The sequence below is a fragment of the Choloepus didactylus genome, chromosome 1 (assembly GCF_015220235.1).
Source record: "Choloepus didactylus isolate mChoDid1 chromosome 1, mChoDid1.pri, whole genome shotgun sequence".
In the NCBI taxonomy this organism is placed as follows: Eukaryota; Metazoa; Chordata; class Mammalia; order Pilosa; family Megalonychidae; genus Choloepus; species Choloepus didactylus.
In genome coordinates this window covers 6400322-6426358 of record NC_051307.1, presented here as the reverse complement: position 1 = coordinate 6426358, position 26037 = coordinate 6400322, and the positions used below count along the sequence as shown (strand labels likewise).

At 47.7% G+C, this 26037-nt stretch overlaps 1 protein-coding gene across 2 annotated transcripts in view; it reads right to left on the bottom strand.

The window, feature by feature from the left end:
* DSCAM (DS cell adhesion molecule) overlaps positions 1 to 25446 on the bottom strand; it is an 834563-nt gene extending 809117 nt beyond the window's left edge. For both annotated transcript variants that reach the window (XM_037831465.1, XM_037831467.1), the window contains exon 1: positions 25341 to 25446. In XM_037831465.1, the coding sequence (XP_037687393.1) occupies positions 25341 to 25383 (43 nt within the window). In that variant the 5' untranslated portion in view covers positions 25384 to 25446. The remainder of the gene's footprint in view (positions 1 to 25340) is intronic.
* Positions 25447 to 26037: the final 591 nt, after the last annotated feature.

The following is a 26037-nucleotide window of genomic DNA, read 5'->3' as shown; positions in this document are numbered from 1 at the left end:
AAGTTTACAGGGGTCAAAACCTTCAGACAATAGGACTTTCCACAAATCCTTTCTGGATAACTTCATCTCCAATCCTGGCTTGTATTGCAATGGCAGTTGGGTTCCATGCTTGGTTAAATCCTCATGTGGGGCTGTAGCCTCTGGGGTCTCACCTTCTGGAAGCCCAGAATCTTCCAAGCCATCAGTTTCTGGTTTCTTTGTACCCAAGAGTTCAGTTCTTAGCTTATCTCTCTCTGCTCACATTTTACTATAAGCTGCAAGGAGAAGCCAGGCCACACTCTTGATATTTAGTGTCAAAATCTCTTTAGCTAAGTATTCCAGGTTGTTGTTTTCAAATTCTGCCTTCCATCCAATAACAGGACTCAATTTTGCCAAATTCTCTGTCACTTTAAAACAAGGATCACCTTTCTTCCAGTTTGCAGCAACACGGTCCTCATTTCTGCTCAAGACCTCATCAGAAGTATCTTTAGAGTCCATATTTCCACAAACAGTCTCTTCAAGGCAATTTACACCTTTTCAATCAAACACAAATCTTCCAGAATCTTCCCTTTATCCATTTAAAAAGTCAATCAAACATGTTTGGTATCTGCAAACTCAGCAGCACCCCACTTCTCTGGTACCAAAATCTGTTCTGGTTTACTAATGCTGCCATTATGCAAAAAACCAGAAATGGATAGGCTTTTATAAAGGGGGTTTATTTGGTTACAAAGTTACAGTCTTAAGGCCATAAAGTGTCCAAGGTAAAGCATTAACAATCGGGTACCTTCACTGGAGAAAGGCCATTGGCATCCGGAAAACCTCTGTTAGCTCAGAAGGCATGTGACCGGCACCCGCTTGCTCCTAAGTTGTGTTTCAAAATGATGTTCTCAAAAATGTTGCTCTTGGGGTGTTTTTTCCTCTCTCAGCTGCAGCTCCTCTTCAAAATGTCACTCTCAGTTGCTCTGAGGTCCTCTGTCTGGGAACTTCTTTATATGACTCCAGTGATCCAATTAACACCCATCCTGAATGGATGGGGTCACACTTCCATGGAAGTTATCCAAACATTTCACTCACAGTTGATTGAGTCACATCTCCATGGAACACACTCAATCAAAGAATTCAAATCTAATCAACACCAAAACATCTGCCCCCACAAGATTGAATCAAAGAATACGGCTTTTTCTGGGGAACATAATATATTCAAACTGGTACACCATCCTCTGAAGGTAACTACTCTCCATTTGAGAAAAAGCTTTCCTGCTATTAGGCTTTAGTAGAGACAGAATGCTTAACCAGGGGCATCAGGTTACCATGAGACCTGAGTTACCTATCATGAGTTGGGTGTTGTCTGACCTGCCAAGCCATAAAGCAGGGCGTGCACAGCAGCACTCCAACATAAAATGGAAATGGTATATACGAGATAGAGGTCAAGCGGGTCCTGAAAGCACAAGTAAGTTACATGAGGAAGTGGCCCAAATGCCCATGGCCCCCACTCCTGCCACATTACCGTCTCTTTCCCACCCACAGCTATGGCATCTTGCAGAGTTCCTTACAATCAGTTGACTGAGGAAGAGAAAACTCAGGCCTCGTTTATAGATGGTTCTGCATGATATGCAGGCACCACCCAAAAGTGGACACCTGCAGTGCTGCAGCCCCTTTCTGGGATGTCCCTGAAGGACTGTGGTGAGGGGAAATCCTCCCAGTGGGCAGAACTTCAAGCAGTGCACCTGGTTGTTTGCTTTGAATGGAAGGAGAACCGGCCCGAGGTATGTTTGTATACTGATTCACGGGCTGTTGCTAATGGTTTGGCTGGATGGTCAGGGACTTGGAAGGAACATGATAGGAAAATTGGTGACAAAGAAGTCTGGGGAAGAGGTATGTGGATAGACCTTTCTGAGTTGGCAAGAAACATGAAGATATTTTTGTCCCATGTGAATGTTCACCAGAGGGTGACTTCAGCAGAAGAAGATTTTAATAATGGAGTGGATAAGGTGACCTGTTTGGTGGATACTAATCAGCCTCTGTCCCCAGCCACTCCTGTCATTGCCCAATGGGCTCATGAACCAAGTGGTCATGGTGGTAAGGATGGAGGTTATGCATGGGCTCAGCAACATGGACTTCCACTCACCAAGGCTGACCTGGCCACAGCCACTGCTGAGTGTCCAATCTGCCAGCAGCAGGGAACCACACTCAGTCCCTGATACGGTACCATTCCCTGAGGTGATCAGCCTGCTACCTGGGGGCAGGTTGATTACACTGGACCACTTCCATCATGGAAGGGGCAGAAATTTGTTCTTACTGGAATAGACACAAACTCCAGATATGGGTTTGCCTTCCCTGCATGACATGCTTCTGTCAAAAGTACCACCCATGGACTTACAGAATGCCTTATCCGCCATCATGGTATTCCACACAAAATTGCTTCTGACCAAGGAACCCGCTTCACAGCTAATGAAGTGAGGGAATGGGGACTGCTCATGGAATTCTCTAGTCTTACCATGTTCCCCATCATCCAGAGGCAGCTGGGTTGACAGAATGGTGGAATGGGCTGTTGAAGACTCAATTATGGCACAAACTAGGTGGCAATATCTTGCAGGGCTGGGGCAGTGTTCTCCAGGAGGCTGTGTATGCTCTGAATCAACATCTAATCTATGGTGCTGTTTCTCCTATAGAAGGATTCACAGGACCAAGAATCAAGGGGTGGAAACAGGAGTGGCACCACTCACTATCACTCCTAATGATCCACTAGGTAAACTTTTGCTTCCTGTCCCTGCAAGCTTAAGCTCTGCTGGCCTACAAGTCTTAGTTCTAAAAGCAGGTGTGCTTCCACCAGGAAACACAACAATGATTCCAATGAACTGGAAGTTAAGACTGCCACCTGGCCACTTTGGGCTTCTTATGTCTCTGTATCAACAGGCAAGGAAGGAGATTACTGGCTGGGGTCATTGATCCTGACTATCAAGGGAAAATAGCAATGCAATACACAATGGAGGTAAAGAAGAGTTTTCCTGGAATACAGGAGATCCCCTAGGGCGTCTCTTAGTACTACCATGCCCTGTGATTTAAGTCAATGGAAAACTGCAACAACCCAATCCAAGTAGGACTGCCAATGGCCAAGAAACTTCAGGAATGAACGTTTGGGTCACCCCACCAGGCAAAGAATCATGGTCAGCTGAAGTGCTTACTAAGGGCAAAGGGAACATGGAATGGGCAGTGGAGGAAGGTAGTGATAAATATGAACTATGACCACATGACCAGTTACAGAAATGAGGACTATGATGGCATGAATATTTCCTCCTTGTTTTTTTATGAGTATGTTTATATTTGTCTGTAAAGCAAATATCTTTGCTTTCTTCTCTATCTTATCCCCTTTTCATATGACATAAGATGCATTGCTCATTTTGCAGTATTTAAGTTAAAGGAAATCAATTTTAAGAGTTAATGACACCAAGGACTTGCACCCTATTCTGGAGAGATTTAGTGCATTTCTGGTTGTACACAAGACAGTAGGGTATTTTTAGGTGAAATATATGTCTGTTATTGTTCTGTACTTAGAGATAAAGTATGGTTTAAGATGATGTGTATAACTGCCAAGTTGACAAGGGGTGGACTGTGATGGTTAGGTTCATGTATCAACTTGGCCAGACGAAGGTGTCCAGGTGTCTGGTCAAGAAAGCACTGGCCTAACCATCACTGCAAGGACATGGGAAGGCTGGTTAATAAACCAGAAGGCTGGTTTATTAAATCATCAGTCAGTTGGCTGCAGCTGTGACTGATTACATCAACAAAGGGCATGTCTTCCGCAATGTGAGAATTCAATCATCAAGATTTAATCCAATCAGTTGAAGACTTTTAAAGCAAGACAGATAGAGGACCTTCACTTCTTTGGCTAACCAGCAAAGCGTTTCCTGAGGAGTTCAACGAACATCTTCATCGGAGTTGCCAGTTTGCTGCCTGCTGCGGGGACTGAGCTTGTACCTCGGCTTGCCAGGCCTGGGCCAGGGGACCTGATATCACCCCCTGGGGAGGGTAGTAGGTACGGGCGTGAGTGCCCTCTGCAGCCCCCCCGAGCCTGAGGAGCGAGGTCAGGGCAGCTCCCTTTTCCTCACCCAAAATGCCACTGGCAGGGGAGGCTTGCCGGAGGAAACCGCCTTTCTCCCAACTGCCCTTTCCCCACTTCCTTATCTTACCCACTCACTCCCTGGTGCCAAGGCCACTCCTGCCACCGCCAGCGCGCATGCACCGTGGCCAAAACAACCCCCGCCCGCTGCAACGGCTCCTGCGTCCTCTCAGAACCAATCCTAGCCCCTCTCCCTTCAATATTGCCATTTTAGGCTACTTCACCTCCTTTCCAGCCCTGCCCCTCTTACCAGCCTATATAACCTGTAATCACCCCTGAATAAATCTCTTTGGCGCATACTCCTACTGGATGAAGAGTGTTTTTGTCCTTATCGCCGCCCTCCACACCTTGCACGCCTCTCGCCGAGGACCCGGCCACGTCCTCCGCCTCGCCCTCGCCTCCGGGAAAGAGCCCCCGCCGCCGGTAACCTTTAAGCAGCCCCGAGAGCTGAGGGCTCGGCTACCGGCCGCCACTCCCCCTAGAAGCAGTAACCCCGACCGCAACTGGTGCCCCGTGTGAGGAACGTCTCCACACGACAGTTTGGCAGGTCACCCGCTCGCCCGGACGCCCCTCCAGCTTCCCGTTTCCTCGCCTGCAAGGTAAGGGCCGCCTCTCCCTCGCCGCTTCCGGAGCCGTGGGAGGTTCCTTGCTCCGAAGCCGCTCCTCCCTTCCCCCACGCTCTCTTCATCCAGTAGGAACTCCTCCCTTCCCCCACGCTCTCTTCGTCCTCTTGTATGCGCACTTCTATGACCCCCGTTCCTCCTAACGCTCTCCCTCTTCCCCTCCATTACTTTGCTGTAGTTCTTTGTATCTTTCTTTCCTCATTTGGCACCGTGTGCCTCTTTGCAACCGCCCCCCCCTGACTGCTCCCGTTGCCAAAGGGCACTGCTTTCTGCTCTCGCCGTCTCCTTCGGCCTTGCAGCCACAGTTTATCTCATTCTCTCTGCTCAGTAAACTACTCCTCCTTCTCCTCCCTGCCAGCCGGGCCGGCCCGGCTCGGGAACAACTCCCCCTCCTCTCCCCTCAGCTATGGGTAATCGTATATCTACATGTCAGGCACCTCAAGTTCGTGCTCTAGCGGGTCTCCTAGACACGCATCGCTGTAAAGTGTCTGTCCGGCAGCTGCAGATATACTGGGATCTCCTGCTGCCCTTTAACCCATGGCTCACCACTTGCCATCATTGGGACCCTGTTACTTATGATCACCTTATTGATCGAGTCACTAACGCCATGGAACATGAGAGCAAGCGCTTCCCTCCCGGCTTGCTCCCCACCTTGATAACCATCCGCTCCTGCCTTCAAGGCTCCCTCCCCCCTGATAGAGGCCCCGTTAAATCCAAAGAGGCCCTATCAACCCAGCCAACAGACTCAGATAGCGATACTAATTCAAATCATGACTCGGACACGGAGTCCTTAGTCGAGCAGATTAACAACGCGCTCGAGGTGACTCCCAAAAAGCAAAATAACACTGCGCCACGCCAAGATGGCGAACTTCCTCCTTCTTCTTCCATCGAGGGGAGGAAATGCTCTGGTGATGACATCAGCCCTAAGCTGGGCTGGAAACCACATACGCTTTACCCCGCCCTTTCACAGGGCGGAGCTAGTCCACCATCTTATGTCTTGGACCCCACCCTTTCACAGGGCGGGGCTGATCCACCATCTTGTGTCTTAGCCACGCCTACCGCGCCGCCATCTTGCGACGCTTGGGGCCTCCCACTCCCGCCTCTCCCTCCGGCGAGCTCCCCCTCGGAGCCGCTGCCGGCAGCTGCCGCCACTCCTTCCACCCTGCCGACTAACAACCCCTGGCTGCCTTCTGCACCTCAAGGCAACCCTTGGGGCAACGCTCCCCCTACCCCCACTCCCGCGCCAAGTCCTCTGCAAGCGCGTCCTCCTTTCTCTCGTGCTTTTCGCTGTTTTCCTCTTAACCTTGCCCCCACCCCACAGAGGCCGCTTGACTGGTATCCCATTGACTTAGATACTATCAAGCAGCTTCGCAAGGCCGTCAAGGAGGACGGGTTAGGTAGCCCATATGCTTCCCAAATACTACAGAATCTCGCCATGAACTATTGCCTCCCCCAAGACTGGGCCTCGCTTGCCCGTTCAATTTTTAACCCCGGTCAGTTTGTTGACTGGCGTGCTCACTTCCAGGCAGAAGCAGCTAAGCAAAGTGAGCAAGATGCAGCCATTGAAGTCTATCATCCCCCCGAAGCCTATTTGGGCACTGGAGCGTTTCTAAATGCATCTGCCTATATTAATGCACCTGCCACCTTTTCGCCTATCCTCAGAGGCATCGCCTTACGCGCGTTTGCCAACTGCTCTGCCTGTCGGCCTAATAAATTTACCAAGCTCTTCCAGGAGCCGAGTAAGCCTTTCGCCACCTTTGTCTCCAGAGTCGAAGAAACCTGCGCCAGGAAGGTAAGTGATCCCCAAGCCCAATATTACATGTGCCCATCCTCAAATCCTGGAAAATCGTACTGTAATTCCCCCAACAAGTACTACTGTGCATACTGGGGGTGTGAAACACTAACCACTAATTGTAAGCCTCCTGTTCCTGATCATTACCTTACCCTAAAGTGAGCCCCTACAGGGTGCAAACTCCCTACTGTTAACTGGCTCGGCCAAGAAAGTAAGAAATCCTGCACACATCTTAATCTTACAGTGCAGCTCCCCACTAATCCCTCCTGGTTACTCGGTCAAACTTGAGGCTTCAGAATCTATGAGAAAAGAGGCGACCGAGAATCACTTATTCTCATAAAAAAGGAGGCTATAAACCAACCAGGCCAAAATACTGCTTTAAAAACACCCTCTGGCATAGGTCCCAATAAAGTCATTAACCCCCTTTTTCCACAGCTCTCCAGCCGCACCTCAGCTCCAACCAGCCGCACCTCAGCTGCAAACAACGCATCGCCAACCCCACCACCCCAGCTTCCTCTGCCCCCTTCTCGTTATTCCTCTCCCCTCCTCAGCCTCATCCAAGCCGCCTTTGCCTCAGTGAACTCCTCCAACCCCAATTTTACCTCCTCCTGCTGGCTCTGCCTCTCCACCTCTTCCTCACTGTACGAGCCCGTTGCCTCCAACCTCTCCTTTTCAGAAAGCACAGAAGACAGCCCCTCGGAGTGCAATTGGAATACCTCTGCCGTCCCCCTGACCTTTCATTCAGTCTCCTATACGGGAAAGTGCGTCCGCCCTCGCTCCAGTAACTCTCCCGACCTCACTGCCTGTGCCAGCTACTCATTTCCCAGCGGCTCGGCAAAATTTCTCATTCCTCATAACTCCTCCCAATGGCTCTGCTCCTCTACAGGACTTACCCCCTGCCTCAGCACGAATATCATCAGTGAATATAAAGAAACTTGCCTCCTAATTGTCCTTATCCCTAGGGTCTTATACCACAGCGAAGAAGACTTCTTCCTCCGTCTGGAAAAAACTGCAGCTCCTACCCCACGGCAAAAGCGAAAGCCCATCACCGTCCTCACAATTGCCTCCCTCCTAGGTCTTGCCGGCGCTGGCACCGGAATCGCTGCACTAGCCAGTCAAGGCTCCGCCCTAACTCACCTCAGGGCGGCTGTTGACGAGGACATTCGTCACTTACAAAACGCTATTTACCATCTAAAAAATTCTGTCAATTCCCTCTCTGAGGTCGTGCTCCAAAACCGCCGAGGTCTTGACCTTCTCCTCCTCAAAGAAGGAGGCCTCTGCGCCGCCCTTGGAGAAGAGTGCTGTATTTATGCCAATTCCACAGGTCTCGTCGAGGACAGCCTGAAAAGGGTCCGAGAAGGACTGGAAAAGCGTAAAAGAGATCGTGAAGCCACCAGTTATTGGTCCAGTTTTTTCACTCTCATCCTCCCATACATCCTTCCTTTTCTTGGCCCCCTATTAATAATTATTCTAGCTCTCATCTTAGGACCCTGCCTCATCCGCAAAATTGTCCAGCTTGTAAGAAAACAAACAGATGCCCTTTTTTCCTCGTTCGTGCAAATCCAGTATCAGCGACTCGCCACCTCTGACGCCCCCCACTCCAAGATGACAACCAACCCTCCGCGACCTCAACGCCACCGGTCAACCCGCCGACCGCGAGGCCCTTCCCAATCACCTGAACATCGCTCTCGCCTCGAGTTCCAGCTTCTCTGAACCCCTGAACTTTAAACCCCTGAACTTTAAACCCCTCACCTTCGCCCAGCCCGCTGCAGCGAAGCCATTGTCAAGCGCCCGGGCACCACACCAACACTGAGCTCCAGCCTCGCTGAACCACCGTCAACCCCTTTTTCCCTTCCCTGACCTCCCCCTTCCCTCACCCTTAGCGGACCTCTCCGGTAAAGCCTCTTCCTCTAATTAGAAAAGAAAGGGGAATTGCGGGGACTGAGCTTGTACCTCGGCTTGCCAGGCCTGGGCCAGGGGACCTGATATCACCCCCTGGGGAGGGTAGTAGGTACGGGCGTGAGTGCCCTCTGCAGCCCCCCCGAGCCTGAGGAGCGAGGTCAGGGCAGCTCCCTTTTCCTCACCCAAAATGCCACTGGCAGGGGAGGCTTGCCGGAGGAAACCGCCTTTCTCCCAACTGCCCTTTCCCCACTTCCTTATCTTACCCACTCACTCCCTGGTGCCAAGGCCACTCCTGCCACCGCCAGCGCGCATGCACCGTGGCCAAAACAACCCCCGCCCGCTGCAACGGCTCCTGCGTCCTCTCAGAACCAATCCTAGCCCCTCTCCCTTCAATATTGCCATTTTAGGCTACTTCACCTCCTTTCCAGCCCTGCCCCTCTTACCAGCCTATATAACCTGTAATCACCCCTGAATAAATCTCTTTGGCGCATACCCCTACTGGATGAAGAGTGTTTTTGTCCTTATCGCCGCCCTCCTTGCACGCCTCTCGCCGAGGACCCGGCCACGTCCTCCGCCTCGCCCTCGCCTCCGGGAAAGAGCCCCCGCCGCCGGTAACCTTTAAGCAGCCCCGAGAGCTGAGGGCTCGGCTACCGGCCGCCACTCCCCCTAGAAGCAGTAACCCCGACCGCAGCCTGCCATATGGAATTTGGTCTCGTGCATCCCCACAGTTGCCTGAGACACTTTTATACAATCCTATATTTATAGATATCTCTTGTTGATTCTGTTTCCCTAGAGAACCCTAACTAATACAACTCTCCATCTGCTTCTACCATTCCACAGCTCCATGGCCTTTAGCTCACTGCTTAATCTACCTTATTTACCACGGCGATAATTATTCCTACTTCACAGCTTTGAGGATTATACAAAGTACCACAGACAAAACACTTAAAATAGTTGCCTATCTAGTAATAAATAATAAACATGAACTATTGTGCCTAGTTTGAAGCTGTTACGTACCCCAGAAGAGGCAATTTCTGTTAATCCATTCCTGTGGGTGCCAACCTATTGCGGGTGGGACTTTAGTTTAGGTTGTTTCAATTGAGATGTGACCCACATAGTTTAAGGTGGGTCTTAATGCTTTACTGAAGTACTTTATGAGGATGATAAAAGAGAAACACCTAGAGAAGTTTGCAGAAAGCTTATAGAGTAAAAAGCCCTGAAAGAGCTAGGAGAGGACCCACAGAAGCTCAGAGAGAAAGCCACTGAAGCCAGAAGCTAAACCCAGGAGAGAAGAACCAGCAGACGCTGGCCATGTGCCTTCCCATGTGTCAGAGGTGTCCCAGATGCTGGCAGCTTTCCTTCAGAGAAGGTACTGGCCTTGTTGATGCCTTAATTTGGGCATTTTCAGCACCTCAGAACTATAAATATGTAAGCTAGTAAATCCCTATTGTAAAAGCCAACACATTTCTGATATATTGCATTCCAGCAGCTTTAGTAAACTGAAACAGCTATCATTATCATATTATCACCATTGCTATTATTACTAATAATCATAACTAGTGCATAGCACACAGTGCCACAATGCTTGTGCTTGCCCTTTAGAGGCTAGATAAATAAATTTGAGTTTCCTTTTGTCTTCATTTTTTTCAGTAAGAAGAATTATGAGTAGGACTTCTTTCTACAAAGAACACAAGAGATTTTAATCTGTAAAAATTACAGTGCACAATTTTTTTGGAGGGAAGATGGGTGAAAAATCTATGCCTAAAAGTACTCCTGATCTTGTCGTTAGTTCTTGTGGCCCGGCGGTCCTTAGGATAACGTAAACAGAACCAATGGTAAAGATTATCATCTTGGGGCCCGTCCTTAAATGAAAGGGAGAAGATCCTAATATATTCCCACTTGGATAGAAAAACAACTAGGCATATTCTAACTACCCATGTTCCTGGTTACCTTTATGATATTACAGAGAGGGGGAAAGTGATGAGCTGGAAAGAAATGTTCAATTATAGCTCAGCTCATCAAACTACAAAATGAGCCCGTGAGCCTTCTGTCCTAGAGAAGATGTCCGTCAATGATAATGTTGCCGTCAATACTTCTCACTTCTTTCCTATGCATTCTCAATGTTCTTGTGTCAGAGAACATTTGGTACTTCAACACAAAGACTCAAAATCACCCAAACCAAAGAAGAAACAACCTCATACAGGAAGACAGTGAGGGGAACCATAAGCCACGGAATTAAAAAACAGAACCCCCACAGCCAGAGACAAAAAGGTGGAATACTTGTTACAGGAAACACAAATTTGAAGTAAATACAGAAGGCGCCCTTCTCACCAGCACTGCAAACACAAAGCTTCTGCCAAGGTTTCACTGAGAAGTGAAAGGAATGCAAATGGAGCAAGTCCATCTCCCAGAGAAAAGGCTCAGGGCACTTTTAAGCCCTACAGCTTCCTTTATGTGGCGAAATTCCCTTCTCTTCAAGCTTTTCTCCACATCCAATGTCTTCAAATAATTAGCACCTTGTAACTAGGGTTTCCATATTTCTCCAAGGACCCTCAAGTCCAGCCTTTGCTTAAGAGATCAGGTTACAAAAATATCCCCTCTCCTTTTTACCAGGCAACAAAGCAGATCTGAAGTGCTTTGAAAACAGAAACCCACATCGAAAGGAAAAACAGGGCTTCCAGCAGCCTGTAGAAGAGGGTGCTTCAGGCGCAAGGCAACCAGGCGACGGAAAATGCATTCAGAGCAGTTAGCACACAGGATTAATCACATTGTAATTTAATCATCTGATAAAACATGAATTAGCATAATCACCGGAGGGGAAAACGGCTAGAAGAACCCAGGAATACCTCAGGCATCCATGTTAATAATGACGAAAGAACATACACAGATTTGGTTTCTTCTTTTTATTCACAGACAGAAACACAGGAAGGGAGGGAGGGAGGAAAGAATCAGTAGATAAGGGTTAATGAAAGACAAGCATCGCCAACTCTTATTTAGCAGTCTAAGGAATTGCAATTGAGACCCAGAACATTTTCTTTCCAACTCTCTCCAGAACTACTCTAGCATCCACAGAAAAAGAAGAAAACTTATCTTTTATTGTAATAACTAAGTTCTAATCTATTTAACTCTGGTTTTCCCAACCATGGCACTGTTGACAGTTTGCTCCGGGTAATTCTTTGTTGTGGGGGTCTGTACTATGCATTTTGGGATGTTTAGCAGCATCCCAGTCTCTACTCACCAGATGCCTCAATGCAACAACATCATCTTCAGTCATTGTCCAGTGTCCCCAGGGGAGCAAAATTGCCCCCGGTTGAGAATCTCTAATTTAAGTGAAGAACATAATCTTCCAGAAGCCTATGCCTTTTTAAATAATCAAATCATAAAAAGGGAGGGGGTCTTTTTGATTCCCACCTGCCCAAAAGAGGAAATAAGAAGTCTAAAAATGACAGTTGCCCAGTTCCCTGGCGTTTGCTTTCTTTCATGGCAATGGAGCTTTATAAAAACGTGGCAGGCCTATCCTCCACTGCCTTGGGAACAAGTCATTAAACAGCGGCCTCGCCCATTCAAAGCTTTCCAAGGAGACCCATCAGACACCCAGAGGCCGCCCCTGAGGGGTCACCCACAGGCTGAAAGCAAACGGCCCCTTCTTCCAGACTTCCAGGAGCCCCAGGAGCTGAGGGCTCCTCAACCACAGGATTTCAGACAAGACTAGAGCCAGGGAGGCCCCCAGACCCCTGGGACATAGCCTCCTCCACCCACGATCTCATTCTGTGCAGGCAGGCGCTGCTATTGGCGCAGAGCTTCTAAAGAGGAGAAAGAAGAGGAGGAAGGAAGTGGAAATGCAGAAAGCCCGTCCTTTGGTGCCAAAAGATCACCACTACCAGGGATTCAGTGCACCACCTTAAACAGCCTTTGCCACTTGGCATCCAGCAGTACCCCCTCTTAGAAAGTAGGTAATAAATATTTTCTACATGTTGAAGTGATTCATTTAAATAATAAAAATGAGTCACACAACCTCTCAGTTTTATTTTTTAAAAGGAAAGTGTTTAACCATTTACAATTACTCAGGAGTCTATCACAGGTTATTAAAACTTCTGATGGAAATATTTATGCCCTTTCCATGGGGGAGAAATAAGTAAAGGCTGACTTACTCCACTGCAAAATTTAAAAGAGAACAGACAGTGCTATACTGTGTAGGTTGTGAGAGTCTAAATCAGAGAGGAACTGTGAGCTATTTTAAACTGCTATCTTCTCCTACAAACTCCCTTGGCAGAGCTTCTGACTTCTTAACACAATATCCCCCTTTTTTTAAAGGAACATAGGTCTAGGAACCTATTATTACAAAGAAACAGCCTACCTAACTCCCGCACTTATGAGTAAGCAGAAATTCTATTTCTCCAGCCCACAATGGCTTCCAGACTATTTTCTTCTAAAGCTAAATATCAAAACAGCCGCTCTAAAAGATAATTTCTATAGTGAATCACAATAAAATCACCAAAGGATTATAACATCAAACTTGTTTAAAATGCCTGGGAGGGAAAGATATTTTTAATATTATCTACAATAAGATCTCAGGACACAAAAAGGTATTTTTAAGGTCCTGAATTTAGGCCTCTCTCCAGCACACATTCAAGTCTATTTTAGTACAAAAATCAAGGACACAGTGATTTGAAAGGATTATTCTGCCACTAATAACTGTCCTCAATTTTATCATATATGTGAGGAGGTCTAAAATACATACATATATGTCTTTATATGCCATTTTCTCTTTTCTTAATAACTTAGCAGAATGGCACACACTTTGTATGATAAAGTCAACTTTTGAACATTTACCTAAAAGAAGGCAGCAGAAGCCAAGACAATACAAAAGAACAAATGATCCCAAAGTAATTTTTATCTGTCTTTTGCATTTATATTTGAATAAAGGCACTTGGAATGCTCCGAGATTGGCTTCAAAGCAAAACCTCAAGCTGCAAAAAGATCCATTTTCTTTTCCTGTCTCATTCCGCCCTAGCTCATTTCTTAAGCTCATTCAATACAGCAACCCAAACGTTCCCGCTCCACGCCATCCATCACTTGCTCGGAGAGGTGCAATTTCATTTAGGTTTCAAAAAGCCTCTCTGCTAGGACCCTCACAGCTGGAAACGAAGGAGTAAAAAGCAAACATAATGGAATCGAGTCCATAAGCAAAGCACATGCTATCAATAAACTTGAGTATCAAATACGCCACAACAAGAAAAAAATGGCATACAGACGTAATACATATTTGGAAGCTAATAGACATGGATGATTCTCAAGCTACTAGCATCCAAATCAGGAAGATCAGTGCAGGCTTCGTGCCTCCCCCCAGTCAGGGTCTTCCCAGTTATCACACCCCATCACCAACTCTCCCCAAACCTGCCCACATCCTATGGTAATCAGTAAACCCCTAAGATCTGTATATTCAGTACCAAGTTCCCCAGCAGTGCACTGGTGTCTTCTTGCAACTTTACTCGGCTGGCTTTCAAGCTAGTGCAAGTCCCTCTATCCCTACCAGGGGCTGACATTCCCTCTCTCTGTTTTTCAGAGGGTGGACAGTGGGCCACCTGGAGCAGAACAACCAAAGACTGCTGATAATGCAGATTCCCAGGCTATGCCTAAACCAGGTCTGCAGAGTCGCAGTCTCTGGTAGTTGGGGCTGGGAAAGTTTATTTGCAGTAGACTTTCCAGATAGTTCTCACACACAATCAAGTTAGGGGACACTGGGTCTGGTGCAAAGCTGAGGAGTTGGGCGGAGGAGCTCGCCCCCCACTGCACCAGTGCCCTTCTCGAAGGCTGGCTCTTCCAGCCCATCCGGTGCCTCCTTGCCCTGAGGGGATGTGGCTTTCCTTCTTCCCCTCTTGTCTGGTGGCGTCCCAGGCGGACCTCCCATTTCTGCACACCAGCCGCCTACCTCCTCATCACAGGCTAACAGTTGGCTTTGAGCTTCCCGGGCAGGACCCTTGACCCATCTCCATCTTGCCCATCACAGCTGCATGCAACACCTTCCACAACATCCAGGGGCATTTCCAGCAGGTGCAGGAGTGTCATTGGCAGGATTATAACCCCTCCAACACAGGCTCTTTCCCATTGTCAGCGCTCACCACCAACTCGGCTCAAACTGCCCAAATCAGGGGCTGTTAGGCTTTGTGGACTTTGAATGGGCCACACAAACCCTCCTGGTTTCAGTATATGTTCCCATGTGCCTATGGGCTCACACAGGTCAATGAGCCCTCAGGCCTGTCTACGTGACAGCCCCACCCAGGGAGCAGGGTCCAGCACTGGAGGACCCAACCTCAGTTCTGATCTTGGCCCTGACCCCTGCAGCTGGGAGAGCCAGGACCACTTCCTAAATCTACAAGATGGAGATGGTAATCACGCTATCTCCTCTTAGAGTACCGTGACAAGTTATATGAGATAATCTATACAAAATGCTTAGCACAGCACCCAGCACATGCAGTCAGAAGAGCTATTACATTTGGTAACATGATGCATATTTGTTTCAACAAGGAAAATAATTTTTTTACTTTCAAACAGCTTATTCGTGAACAAATACTACTTCAAAGACTATTCCCTTTTAAATAATCAATATGCAAGCACTGGGCAGGAAGAATTCAGGGCTTAGAGAGAAAAAGAATAGGATTTATTGAGCTGTATTACAAGAAAACCCTTTGCTACGCCACCACCCCCTGCACAAATCCCTGAAGTAAATAGCCTCATCCCCATTCTACAGATGAATAAACTCAGGTTTACCGAGGTGAAATAACTTGCCCATAGGCCCAAAGGTGGCAAACCAGCAAGTCCAAAGATTCAGATCCAAGGTGAAAACCATTCTACCTCCCCATACCCCTCGTTTAGGTTCATGTTTGTTTTCCAAAATAAAACCATTTATTGAGCCACCAACAAACACAGAAGGCAATCACCACATTGATGAAGTGCAAGCATTTGTTCAGTAAAACCTGGCTGCCTTGTTTCAGGCTTCCAAATGGAAGTTGCAGGCCTCGCCAAAGCTTCCGGCCAGAACTGAAGGCAGAGCAGTGCTGTCCCCTCCCTTGCAGCCATGGGGAGGCAAAGCCTTTATCCTCAGGTGTCCTTGCTCTAGCATAAACACACACACACACACACACACACACACACACACACACAGCATAAAGGACGATGAGGCCTATGGTCTAGAACAGAGTTGGGTGAAGCAGGATTGGGGGTGGGGAAAGAGAAGGTGGAGGGAATGTGTGACTATGGTGCTTGTGCGGCCTTCTTTCTTCATATTCCTAGTCTTCCCATAAACCTTTGCTTCGATGATTTCCAAGCATCCAATACCACAGAATCCCACTGCATAATCTAACACTCCCATCCTCAGCAATGGGGGTGGGAGGGGAAATGGGGGGCTCTCATGGAATTATGAATAAAAAAAGGGGGTTGGGATGGTGATGTGAGAACCCACAAGATACAGATGAATAAACCACTGATCAAAGTAATTACCCGAACAAACACCAAGACCACTTTTAGGTCAAAAATTTTCCTTCCCAGGTTGCTGTATAAATACCCACTCACACCTATTCTAAAACCACAGCCACTGAAGACTTGGCTATTGATTTGGGTGAGTCATAATACCGCATGCACACGTCTGATAATTGACCATCCTACCCACATTCTGCTTTCATGTCAAGGAACCAGACAGAGACTGCTAACTTGAGTTGCCAACCTGAATAACTCCATTCCTTAGAGAGCATTTCACTTGTTGTTTCAATAGCCAACAAAATGGGCAAATGGCTCCCCTCTGCAGGAACTAGCAACGTCTGGCTGAGAGATAACCAGGGTGCCTCCTCCAGCACAGCCAGCTGCTGCCATTGCGGAGGGTCTTCGGCCCATCCCTGAAGTCTCTCAGGTAATATTACAAACCATTGTTATTTTTATGCCGGCAGCTACAAATCTGTTATCTAAATGCTCTACAGCCAATATTAAGAAATAAACACTGTGATTAAGCAGACTGGGATTTGGGGTTTTCAGCATCCCACAGGAACCCAAGATCCAATCATGCCATGATGGGGCATCTGTGAAGAGAAGAAATGCATCCAGAGCTTCTCTAATGGGAAATATATTTACTCAAAAAGAAAAGTTTCCACAATATGTCTCAGGTCCTACATATCAAAACTAAAAGGAATGAAATTAAAATACACACAGAATTGCAGTGGCTCTAATTACCCTCATTCTCACCTCTGTCCTATCGTATAATCTTAGATATTTTCCCATCACCCTGCAGTTGAGTGAAAAAATAGGAAAAGAATCCATGCTTCACCCAAGATAGGAAAAGAATGAAGACAAAGCAATGCTCTCTGCTAAGTCTCCACCGCAATCAGCCTTTGAAAATGCAGTGGTTCCCAGGAGTGTGCCGTGGGGTCCGCTAAGGCTGGCAGCCATTCACATGGCTCCAGCACGGCTTAAACGTAAAACGTGGTCCCCTGATGATTCAGAAGACACTTTGGGACCCTGCAGTCACCAAGTGGGAGGATTATCACCGCACTGTTGTTTTAGAGAAGCATCGGATAATGAGAGAAGGCAGGCCTCCAGAAAGCACCATAAACTGACTTTCACTGTATTTATGCATATTGGAGAAAAAGAAGAATTGATCAAATTTTGTATACAATTAGGCTTAAAACGTCGGTTTCCTGTTTCTTCATTTTAATATTAAAACAAGCAAGGCTCATATGAATTTAAATCATTCATTAAATGTTGCAAACCTCTTTCCATCGTGTCCAATATGCCCATTCCACAGTCTGGGGAGACTGGCAATAAAATGATCCATTTTATATACAGTTCTTCACAATACAACAAGCAAATGTTTTACATAGCATCACACTATGGTAAGGTCAGGACCTGCTCTTGTCTAAACTTCCAACCTGCAAACCAGCAATGTCTCCATATAATTCAATGATTCTAGTGTAATAGAAAAGCAGGCCCACTTGCAACCAATAAACACTAAATGTTATAAGGAGCAGGTGAAGTACTAGGAAGATTATTTCATTTATAAGAGCAAGTACAATCTTTTTGTCTAAGTAATGCGGGACACTGATTACGTGCTTCAACTTGGCGGGCCTGGGCTGGGGGACCTGATCAGCCCCTGGGGAGGGTGGTGGGCACGGGCGACAGCGCCCTCCACAGCCCCCCGGGCCTGGGAAAGTGAGGCCGGAGGCAGGCCCCATTTCCTCACCCAAAATAACACTGTTAGGGGAGGCTTGCCGGAGGGAACCGCCTTTTCCCCACCCCCTTATCTTGCCCGGACACTCCCCGTTGCCAGTGCAACTCCCATTACCACCAGTGCGCATACATTGTTGCCAGACACCGTTACCGGAGCAACTCTCGCCCCTTTTCAATCAACCTCCGCACCCTCTCAAAACCAATCCAAGCCTTTAACCTCTACAGCTACCCCGCCCTCTAAACGCCCGATATAAGCTTGTACTCTCCCCTAATAAACTCTCTTGGCTTCTTCACCCTAAAAGAACCGTGTCCCGCCTGTTCCTTTCTCGCCACCCTCCACACCTTGCACGCCTCCGCCGGGGACCGGGCCCAGTCCCCCGCCTCGCCCTCGCCTCCGGGAAAGAGCCCCCGCCACCGGTACCCTCCAAGCAATCCTGAGAGCCTAGGATTTGGCAACCGGCCACCACCTCCCCCCCCCCAGACGAATCAACTGCGACCGCAAAGTAACAATTCATGTCAATCAAGCACCTGTGGAAATATCACCCGCCCAACCCAACTGACCAATTTTAATTGTTTGTTTCACAATTTAAACTTCCATAATTGAGTAACAGGCTAACAGGAAGGAATCTGTAACCATCACAAGATCCTCAATTTGAACCCTCCTCTCAGAGGTTGTTCTACTATAAATGTGCATGCTGAAGCCTCCCTCCCATCATTCTGCCGTTGAACATCTCTGAGAGACAATGCATTTTGCTGAAAACATGTTTGTAGCAGTGCTGCAAGTTCAATGCCCCACTTTACCACCACTTCCCTGTTCAGACCTGCTCAAGCCCCAATTCCAAGTAGGTAGATAGGTAGGTAGGTAGGTAGGTAGACAGACAGACAGATAGGCAGACAGACAGACAGAGACATATACTGGATCCCAACCCCTGCCTCCAAAGTTTGGCCAGGACTTACACCTGAGAGCGTTTCTAGAATATTCTGCAGATGGTCCAAAGAGATTTCTCAACACTTTAGCAAAGCTGGTATGCTTTACATCTTCTTCAAAAATTCTGTACAGTGCGGGAAGTTAGGGAAAGCCAGCAGTCAGTATGGAGGTGATTTCTCACATTCTCAATTCTTCCTTTTGCTCCCTCTGCTGCTGCATTTAAAACTGGCTTTCTATAAATAGGACTGCTTGCTCACTCTTAAATCTTACTCACTGTCTTCCAAGTAAAATTAACTTAAATCAGGATGTAGGCAAGATTCAATAATTCCTGCCATTCTGTGTAGTAGTAGCCTCTTTTCTTCTTATCTCCTCCTATATTTTCTCAATCCCATTCATCCCCTCTCTGTTAAACCTTGATATATATTTACATAATCCAGAGAGGGGGCTTAAAGAGCAAAAATTAGTCCAATTGGATGAATTGTTTTTAAACCATCATTAACGGATCAACATCAAACACATACAGATATCCAAAAAATCAAAAGGCGATAAATACCATAAACTGTAAAATACCTAACTGGATTCTTATATTTGAATAAAAATCGAAACTTTAACAATGATTAGAACATATTCCTTTCATGTTACTTGGACAAAGACACTAACTTTTACATTTATTTGGTTCCATTGCAAAATAAGAAATAAAGACAATGACGAGAAGTCCATACATCAAGGTATTACTTAAGAAAATGGTACCGTGGATTTTAAAAGACGATTAAGGCTTAAGAAACCAAGCTTTGTTTTTACATCCTGGGTGGTTCTACAATGACGAAATGAATTCCCAGGAGCCCCTGGGGAAACCTAAGTGCTGGTTTGATGTTCTGACTGGAGTTGAGAAAACGAAAAGGCATTCAACATTGTACATGACTGAAATTACGCCATTTGGCAGCATAGGCTCCAGATTAAGGAGTCACACATTGATGCACTTAGACCTGATCCATATAGTAAGAGAACCTAAAGCAACTGTATCATTGTCATCAAGTCCCATCACACATTCCAAATGGGATCCCTTTGGGAACACAAGAAAATGCCACAGAAACACTTCTAGAAAATCAACGTTTCTATAGCCAGGCAGTCAGGGTGTCTGCAAGGTGGCAGGGAGCGGAGTAAGCCACACGTCCTCGTTGGCAGACATTTCCCACAAGCGGTTTGTGAATGAGCATCCGCGACTAGAGGCTAGAAGGAGGAAAGTGTGGGAAGTCAGAGAGAGAGGAACCCTGGAGGAGGGTAAGGAGGGGAGCAGGGCGCTGTCCACCATTACGTTCATCATTTTCCTCTTGCGCTACTCATCAGTAAGCATACATGGCCCCTTCTCCCTGCCGCCTGTCCCCTTCAGTGTCGTCTCAGGCACAGCACACGTTTCAGCCCCGTGAACCTTCCAACCAGGGAGGGACGCGGTCACTAGCCAGATAAACACCAAAGACGCTATCAAGGGAACGTCCAAGGTTTCAGGAGAGAGGATAGTGGGGGAGGGGATATCTTGTCTCCGGGAGGAGGGCTGGCGAAGATACCTGAAGCCGGCCTTTACGAACGCCCCACGGGGAGGTCTGACCCCTGGCCCAAAAGCCTGTGCTCCGCAGCTGCCCGCGGGGCTTCCCTCCCCCCTGCCCCACCGCCTGCAGAAGGAATCCAGACCCGCACTGTGGACGCAGCCGAGCGGCTGGAGCCTTCCATTCCATTCCCACTGCCTTTTCTTAAACCATAAATTCGGTGAGGGGGTTGCAACTTTGAATTCTATCGTATTTTTAAAAGCTGAAAAGGAAGACCCTAATTATGGTGGGGGACGGGGAGGGGGTGGGAAGAGAGAAGATGACACCTCTGTGCCCGGCTCTCCGGAACGTGAAGAGTTAACACCCCCATGCGGGCGGACAGGTGCTGCCCAATTTGCCCGGGGGAGCGGGAGGGGGTTCCTGGTCCCCGGGGCCGCGCGCCCGCAGCTGCGGGAGATGGATGGACTGCGGAGGACGAGGCGTCAGCATCGCCCCGTCACCGCCGCCGTCAGCCGAGGAGCAGCGGCGCCTCCTGGAATGACACTGGAAGGTCAGCCAATCAGGCGCGGGTGCTCCCGGCGCCCCCACCTCCGGCTCGCTCGCCGGTTCGGGAGGAGGGGGTGCAAATGCGCCCCTGGACGTACCCGCCTGCTTTGCCCTTCTGTGCGTCTTCTCGGTTTCAAAATATTGCTATGCCAACATGGTCCTCCTTTGTGAGGCTGAAAACAAAGTCCGCAGGACCCTCCCTCACCTGCCACAGCCTCTGCATCATCCCTGCTGGTCTAACTCCACGGACACGGGAGCCTGGGCACAGTGAACTTGAGAAATCCTCACGCAGCGTCTTCAGAGGAAAGCCCCTGACGAGCTGCACCCAGCAGCCCTCCTCGCAGGCGGCTGTTTCTGCCTGCTCGGCGCAAGGCTTGCCTGTGAGTCTTGTGAGGTTTGCTGCCCACTAGCGTCCTATGACAGGGACACAATTGGCATGCAGGTGGCACCTCGCAATCTGAAGGAGCGGGTCACCGAGGCCTGGCATGTCCTTCGGCGCGGCAGCCAAGACCGTGCCCAGACGCCCTCGCGTCTATGCGCACACGCAGGGCCCCTGCGCCGCTCTGCCCACGCTCTGCAAAACACAACGCGGAAACCAAGCGAATAGGAAACGCTACTGAATGCTCAGCCTGTTGCAAAATTTATCATTTCCCTCTACCTATTAATTATTTATGAGACATTCATAATCTCGCCTGTAGAATTCAGCTAATTTTGAGAAAGAAATTCGGGTGCCATCGATTTTGTAAGTGCACCCATTGAGATACCCGTCGGTTTAATGTCAACCGTAAATCTCCAATCTGCTGCAGCATTCTTAGGTCTCTCTTTCTAAAAGGACCTTCCCCATCTCTCTCTACCAATCTCTCTCTGCCTTTATATCGAGTTTCAATGCACACTGAATTGAGTCTCTTTTTCAAAAATAACCAGTGCTCCTTGTTCCAAACACATCTATGATAAAACCATTTTGACAGCTACACAGATAAGTGAACACTGAGGTCCAGGAATCAGGGATTTGGGTTGGCTTTTTTTTTTTTTTTTTTTTTTTTAAGCCGTAATTATCTCCCCTTTCAGCGGTGCTGTATTGCACTTGTTCTGCCCACTGATGCACTGACTCCCTGAAGCTGCAATGACCCAAAGTGGCATCCGGAAGAGAGTCAATAAGTGGAGAAGAATTGCTGACATTTATTAAGGGCTCACATGGCATTTTGTTTTTCTACAGGGGGCATCTTGGAGGGGCATGGAGCTTAAATTTAGGGACCTCAAAATTCTGAGATATAATTTTAATCTGCTTAATAAGGACGGGGGAGGGGAAGGAAATCCTGACATTAGGCACAGCATTACCTTTTTAACTTACCTATTGTCTATTGAGTGAAATAAAAACCACCCTAAAAGCTTTCAAGGTACATCTGTACTTGGGAGGGTCTGCTTTTAAATGTAAATAAAATGCCATGTTTCTGGTACGTGGTTTCCTGTTGAGATGCTGCAGAGCCGCCTATTTTCTCTTCCAGAAACAGCCTTCACGTCACCACCATCCTCCCTAATCTCCACTAAGTGTGAGCCTTCTGCAAGCCATGATGCAGTCAGGCCGGAGACCAGGGAAAGACTATGGGAGGGTGGCATGTTTGTGTAGATGAAAACAGAGCTATCAAGACGTGAGCAAAAATAAATCATACAGAATAAACCTGCTCATTATACTGTATTCTGCTTCTCTGAAGGCCTACCTCTGGTTTCAACAAGAATTTTAAATTAGACTATGCTCATTAGTGTTCAAACCAAGAGAAAATATGATAAAATATGATGCAGTGAGATACGTGTGCAGAGAATCCATGGAGGGACGTGTGTGGATGTGTCTCCGCATACATGCACCCCTGTTTCCTTGTACGGCAGTGAAAGCCCTCACGTGAGTATCTCCAGAACATTGCAGAACACATTGACCTCTTTAAAACCCAATTCCTACCCCTAATCTGGTGAGGTAATTCAATCAAGGGTTTAACCCCTGAAGGGACTTCTATTCTTTGCCTAAAATACCATCTGCAGCCTGTCCAAAAACCATGCTTTTAGTAAGAAATAGGGTTGCACTCCCTTACATCAATAGGAAAAATGATCTTATCTCCTTTTAAAATACAGACATCTTAAGGGCATCTTATTTTTATTAGCACCCTGAAATATCCAACTGCATAATCTTTTACAAATGGAAATCCATTCAGTATTAGAATTTTTAGATATTTTATCACACACATTCAGGAATTTTCCAAAATCAAAGTAATCCAAAATATCAAAATATTTTCCAAGAAAAAAAAATCTCCATTTTTAAAGTCCTATTTAGATAGGTATGGACCATCATTTCATATTTTTGAAATATGGTCTTATGAACAGGCAGAATTCCAAACAGGTTCTTATTTAATTTTAGTATGAGTATATATTTTGTGATCTTTTGCACGTTGTGCATTGAACATCATTCTCTGAAAAACTCTTTAAAGCTGGTTCCCAGCAAAAATGAAAGCTCAGAGCTCCACAGTCAGGCTTTTTTTTTTTAATGCTTTGTCATATAAAGAGAGGGCCATTTTTATATAAGAGAGTTCCACAGCCTTCTGGTAGTTAGGATCTAAACTGGTAATACAGCACTGTAAAATGTTCACTTGTATGTGCTATGTCTTATTTAATCTATCTGTATTCATTAAAGTAACAATAAGGATGATTCTCAAAATGTTAAAGGTCTCGAAACAGTGTAAAAAGATAATACAGTACTTAGTATATATGTGCATGGATATTCTTTGTATATAATTTCCTTCGAATAGACTATTTCAGGTTTTATACAATGTTCTCACTATATATGATTCTTTAGATGGTTGTTTATTTTGGGTATGAAATGCTGATTCAAAAAAATCACACACATATACATAATATCTCTGTATGAGAGACTCTATCAGAAATTCTTCATAACATTTTTTTCCTTTACAACTATCAAACTGTAAAGCACATAGTGGTTGATGGACAGTGAGAAGCACAACTTTCTTCATCATTCTGAAACACATATATCCCAACAGCATGGAATTTTCGTTTCATCCTAAAATCCAGGGCTTTAGAGGAGCCTGGAGATGGACGTCCTGACAGGTTAGGCAGCCTATCAAGGCACTGAGGCATTGGAGCACATATGAGCATTTCCATGTTTCCCCTGAGTTGACATTAGCAGCACAGCATAAAGGATAGGCTTGCCTGATGCATCACCACGTATTAGCTAGAGCAGACCTATTCCCCAAGATAAATTCCCGCGAGGATGCAAAGGAGGTATAGTGCCCTCTGGGAAAGATGGGTGTCATGTCAGAACTTGTTGCAATGCTTCACTGCCAGGAAATCTCAAAATGAAAGTTTTGAACACTTTGCTTTAGGTTATATTATACAGCAAAGTACTATTTTAATGCAGGAATTCTTTCTTCCAGCTTCACCTTTCCTTAGTCTTCTTATATTTTTTAATTTTACAGTCTGTGCATTTCCTCTGGCATGATGGTAGGTAGATTCTTTAAGCACTATCCAGGTAGGCAAAGAAAATGCACTCCGATGTAGCTAACACTCAAAGCTCTGTGTGTATCTTCCAGGAACGTCTTAGAGCCTCCCCTTTGCTTCTAGTATTTTCTCACAAGGGCGAGATTTCTCTCTCCCCCTGCCTCCCCACCCCCGGGAGTGGGGGGAGTCTGCTAAATGGTTTAATTGTAACTGTCAGCAGGTAATACATTTTATGCAGATTTTTGTTCAGAAATTGGAAATGGGAATTTAAGCTGTAGCTACTCCCAGCAATGCCAAATGATGACAATTTCATCCTGTCTCCAAACGAGGAGCCATTCACATGTGTAAGTTCATATTTACTCCATGACAGGTGACCCAAGGTGCAGTCACACTAATTGGGTGTGACTCAGTCAAGAGCAATAGCTTTTTAAATCCTCAGGAAGAAAGCATTTCAAAATTATCCTAGGGGAGCATGAGAAAAAGAATGCTACTTACAATATTCACTGACTTCATTTCTTATAACTATACAGGTGTTTTTTTTTTTTTTTTAAAGTCAACATTTCAGATGATGTAATGCTTATCAGTGCATATTTTAACAAAAATGACTGTGAGGAATATGTAGTAACAAGGGGGTGGAGGTGGGGGATGGAGGGTAGATCTTTCTTAAAGGCTTTGATACTGCTGGAAATCAACTGTATCAGAATTAAAGCAAATGCTTTTAAAAGCTCAAAAACCTTTGAATCTGAAGGTAAAGGCTTTTCATTGCCCACTCAACATGCCCACACTTGCAATGCCCGGTCCCTTTCTGGCTGGCGTTTGTTAAAGTGCTCATGTCCCCCATCTCTCCCAGTCTCATCAAACCTGCTTTATTCTGAATGAGGCAGCTATCTAGGACTGGAGTTAGGCTTCCAACCCAGCTGTCACTCTGCTAGTTAAGCGCCTCGAAATGATTACAGAGCAATTTTTCCGCCAGCCTCCCTCCATTGCCTTCTCTCCTCCCCAAAGGAAAAAAAAAATCATAAAATTAAAAATAAATAACAGCATAAAAATCTAAACACGGGGTGGGGGGGCGGAAAAGGACACTACTTCATCCATGCATCCACCACCGCCGCCGCCGCCGCCACCGCCACCGCTCCGGTCAATTAAAAGAAATTAAATGAATGACAAACTGCAAGGCGCCGCCGCTCACCATTCGCGAAGCTCTGGAGCAAGGAGAGGGCCAGTATCCACATGCCCCTGCCCGGCCTCCCGCGACGCGCCTGCCCGGCCCCCGCGCCGCGCCCGGCTCCGCTCGGCACCTGCCCGGGGCCGCCGCCCGCCGCCCGCCGCCCGCCCAGGACGCGCCGCCGCCGCCGCCGCCGCTGCCGAGCCGCCCGGGCGCGCGGCGCGGGGGCCGGGCTCGGGGCCGGGGGCCGCGCTGGCCGCGCGCTGCGCTCCCGCACACCTGCTCCCGGGCGCCGCCGCGCACCGCTGCGGCCCGAGCAGGGCGGCCGGCGGGGCTGCGAGCCCGGGGGCGCCGTCGGCTCAGGGGGCGCCCGGGCCGGCCGCGGGGGAAGAGCGCCGCAGCCGCGGGCAGGAGCGCATCCCGGGACGCGGCGCCCGGACTCCGCAGGCAGCAGCCGCCCAGCCGCGCGCCGGCCTCAGCCCCCGCCTCCGGGCAGCAGGCGGGCGGGCAGGCTCATCTTCGCGCCGCTGCGGCCGGAGCCCAGTGATCCCGCCGCTCCCCTTCCCTGCCCGCGAGCCGAGCCGAGCCGAGCAGAGGCGAGCGGGGCCCCCTCCCCTGCCGCTGGCCGCTGGGGCGCTCTGCAGTCTTAAAGCAGCAGCAGAGAAGTGGAGCCGAACTGGAGGCAGGACTAGCGAGAGCGCAGCCACCACAGGCGCGCACA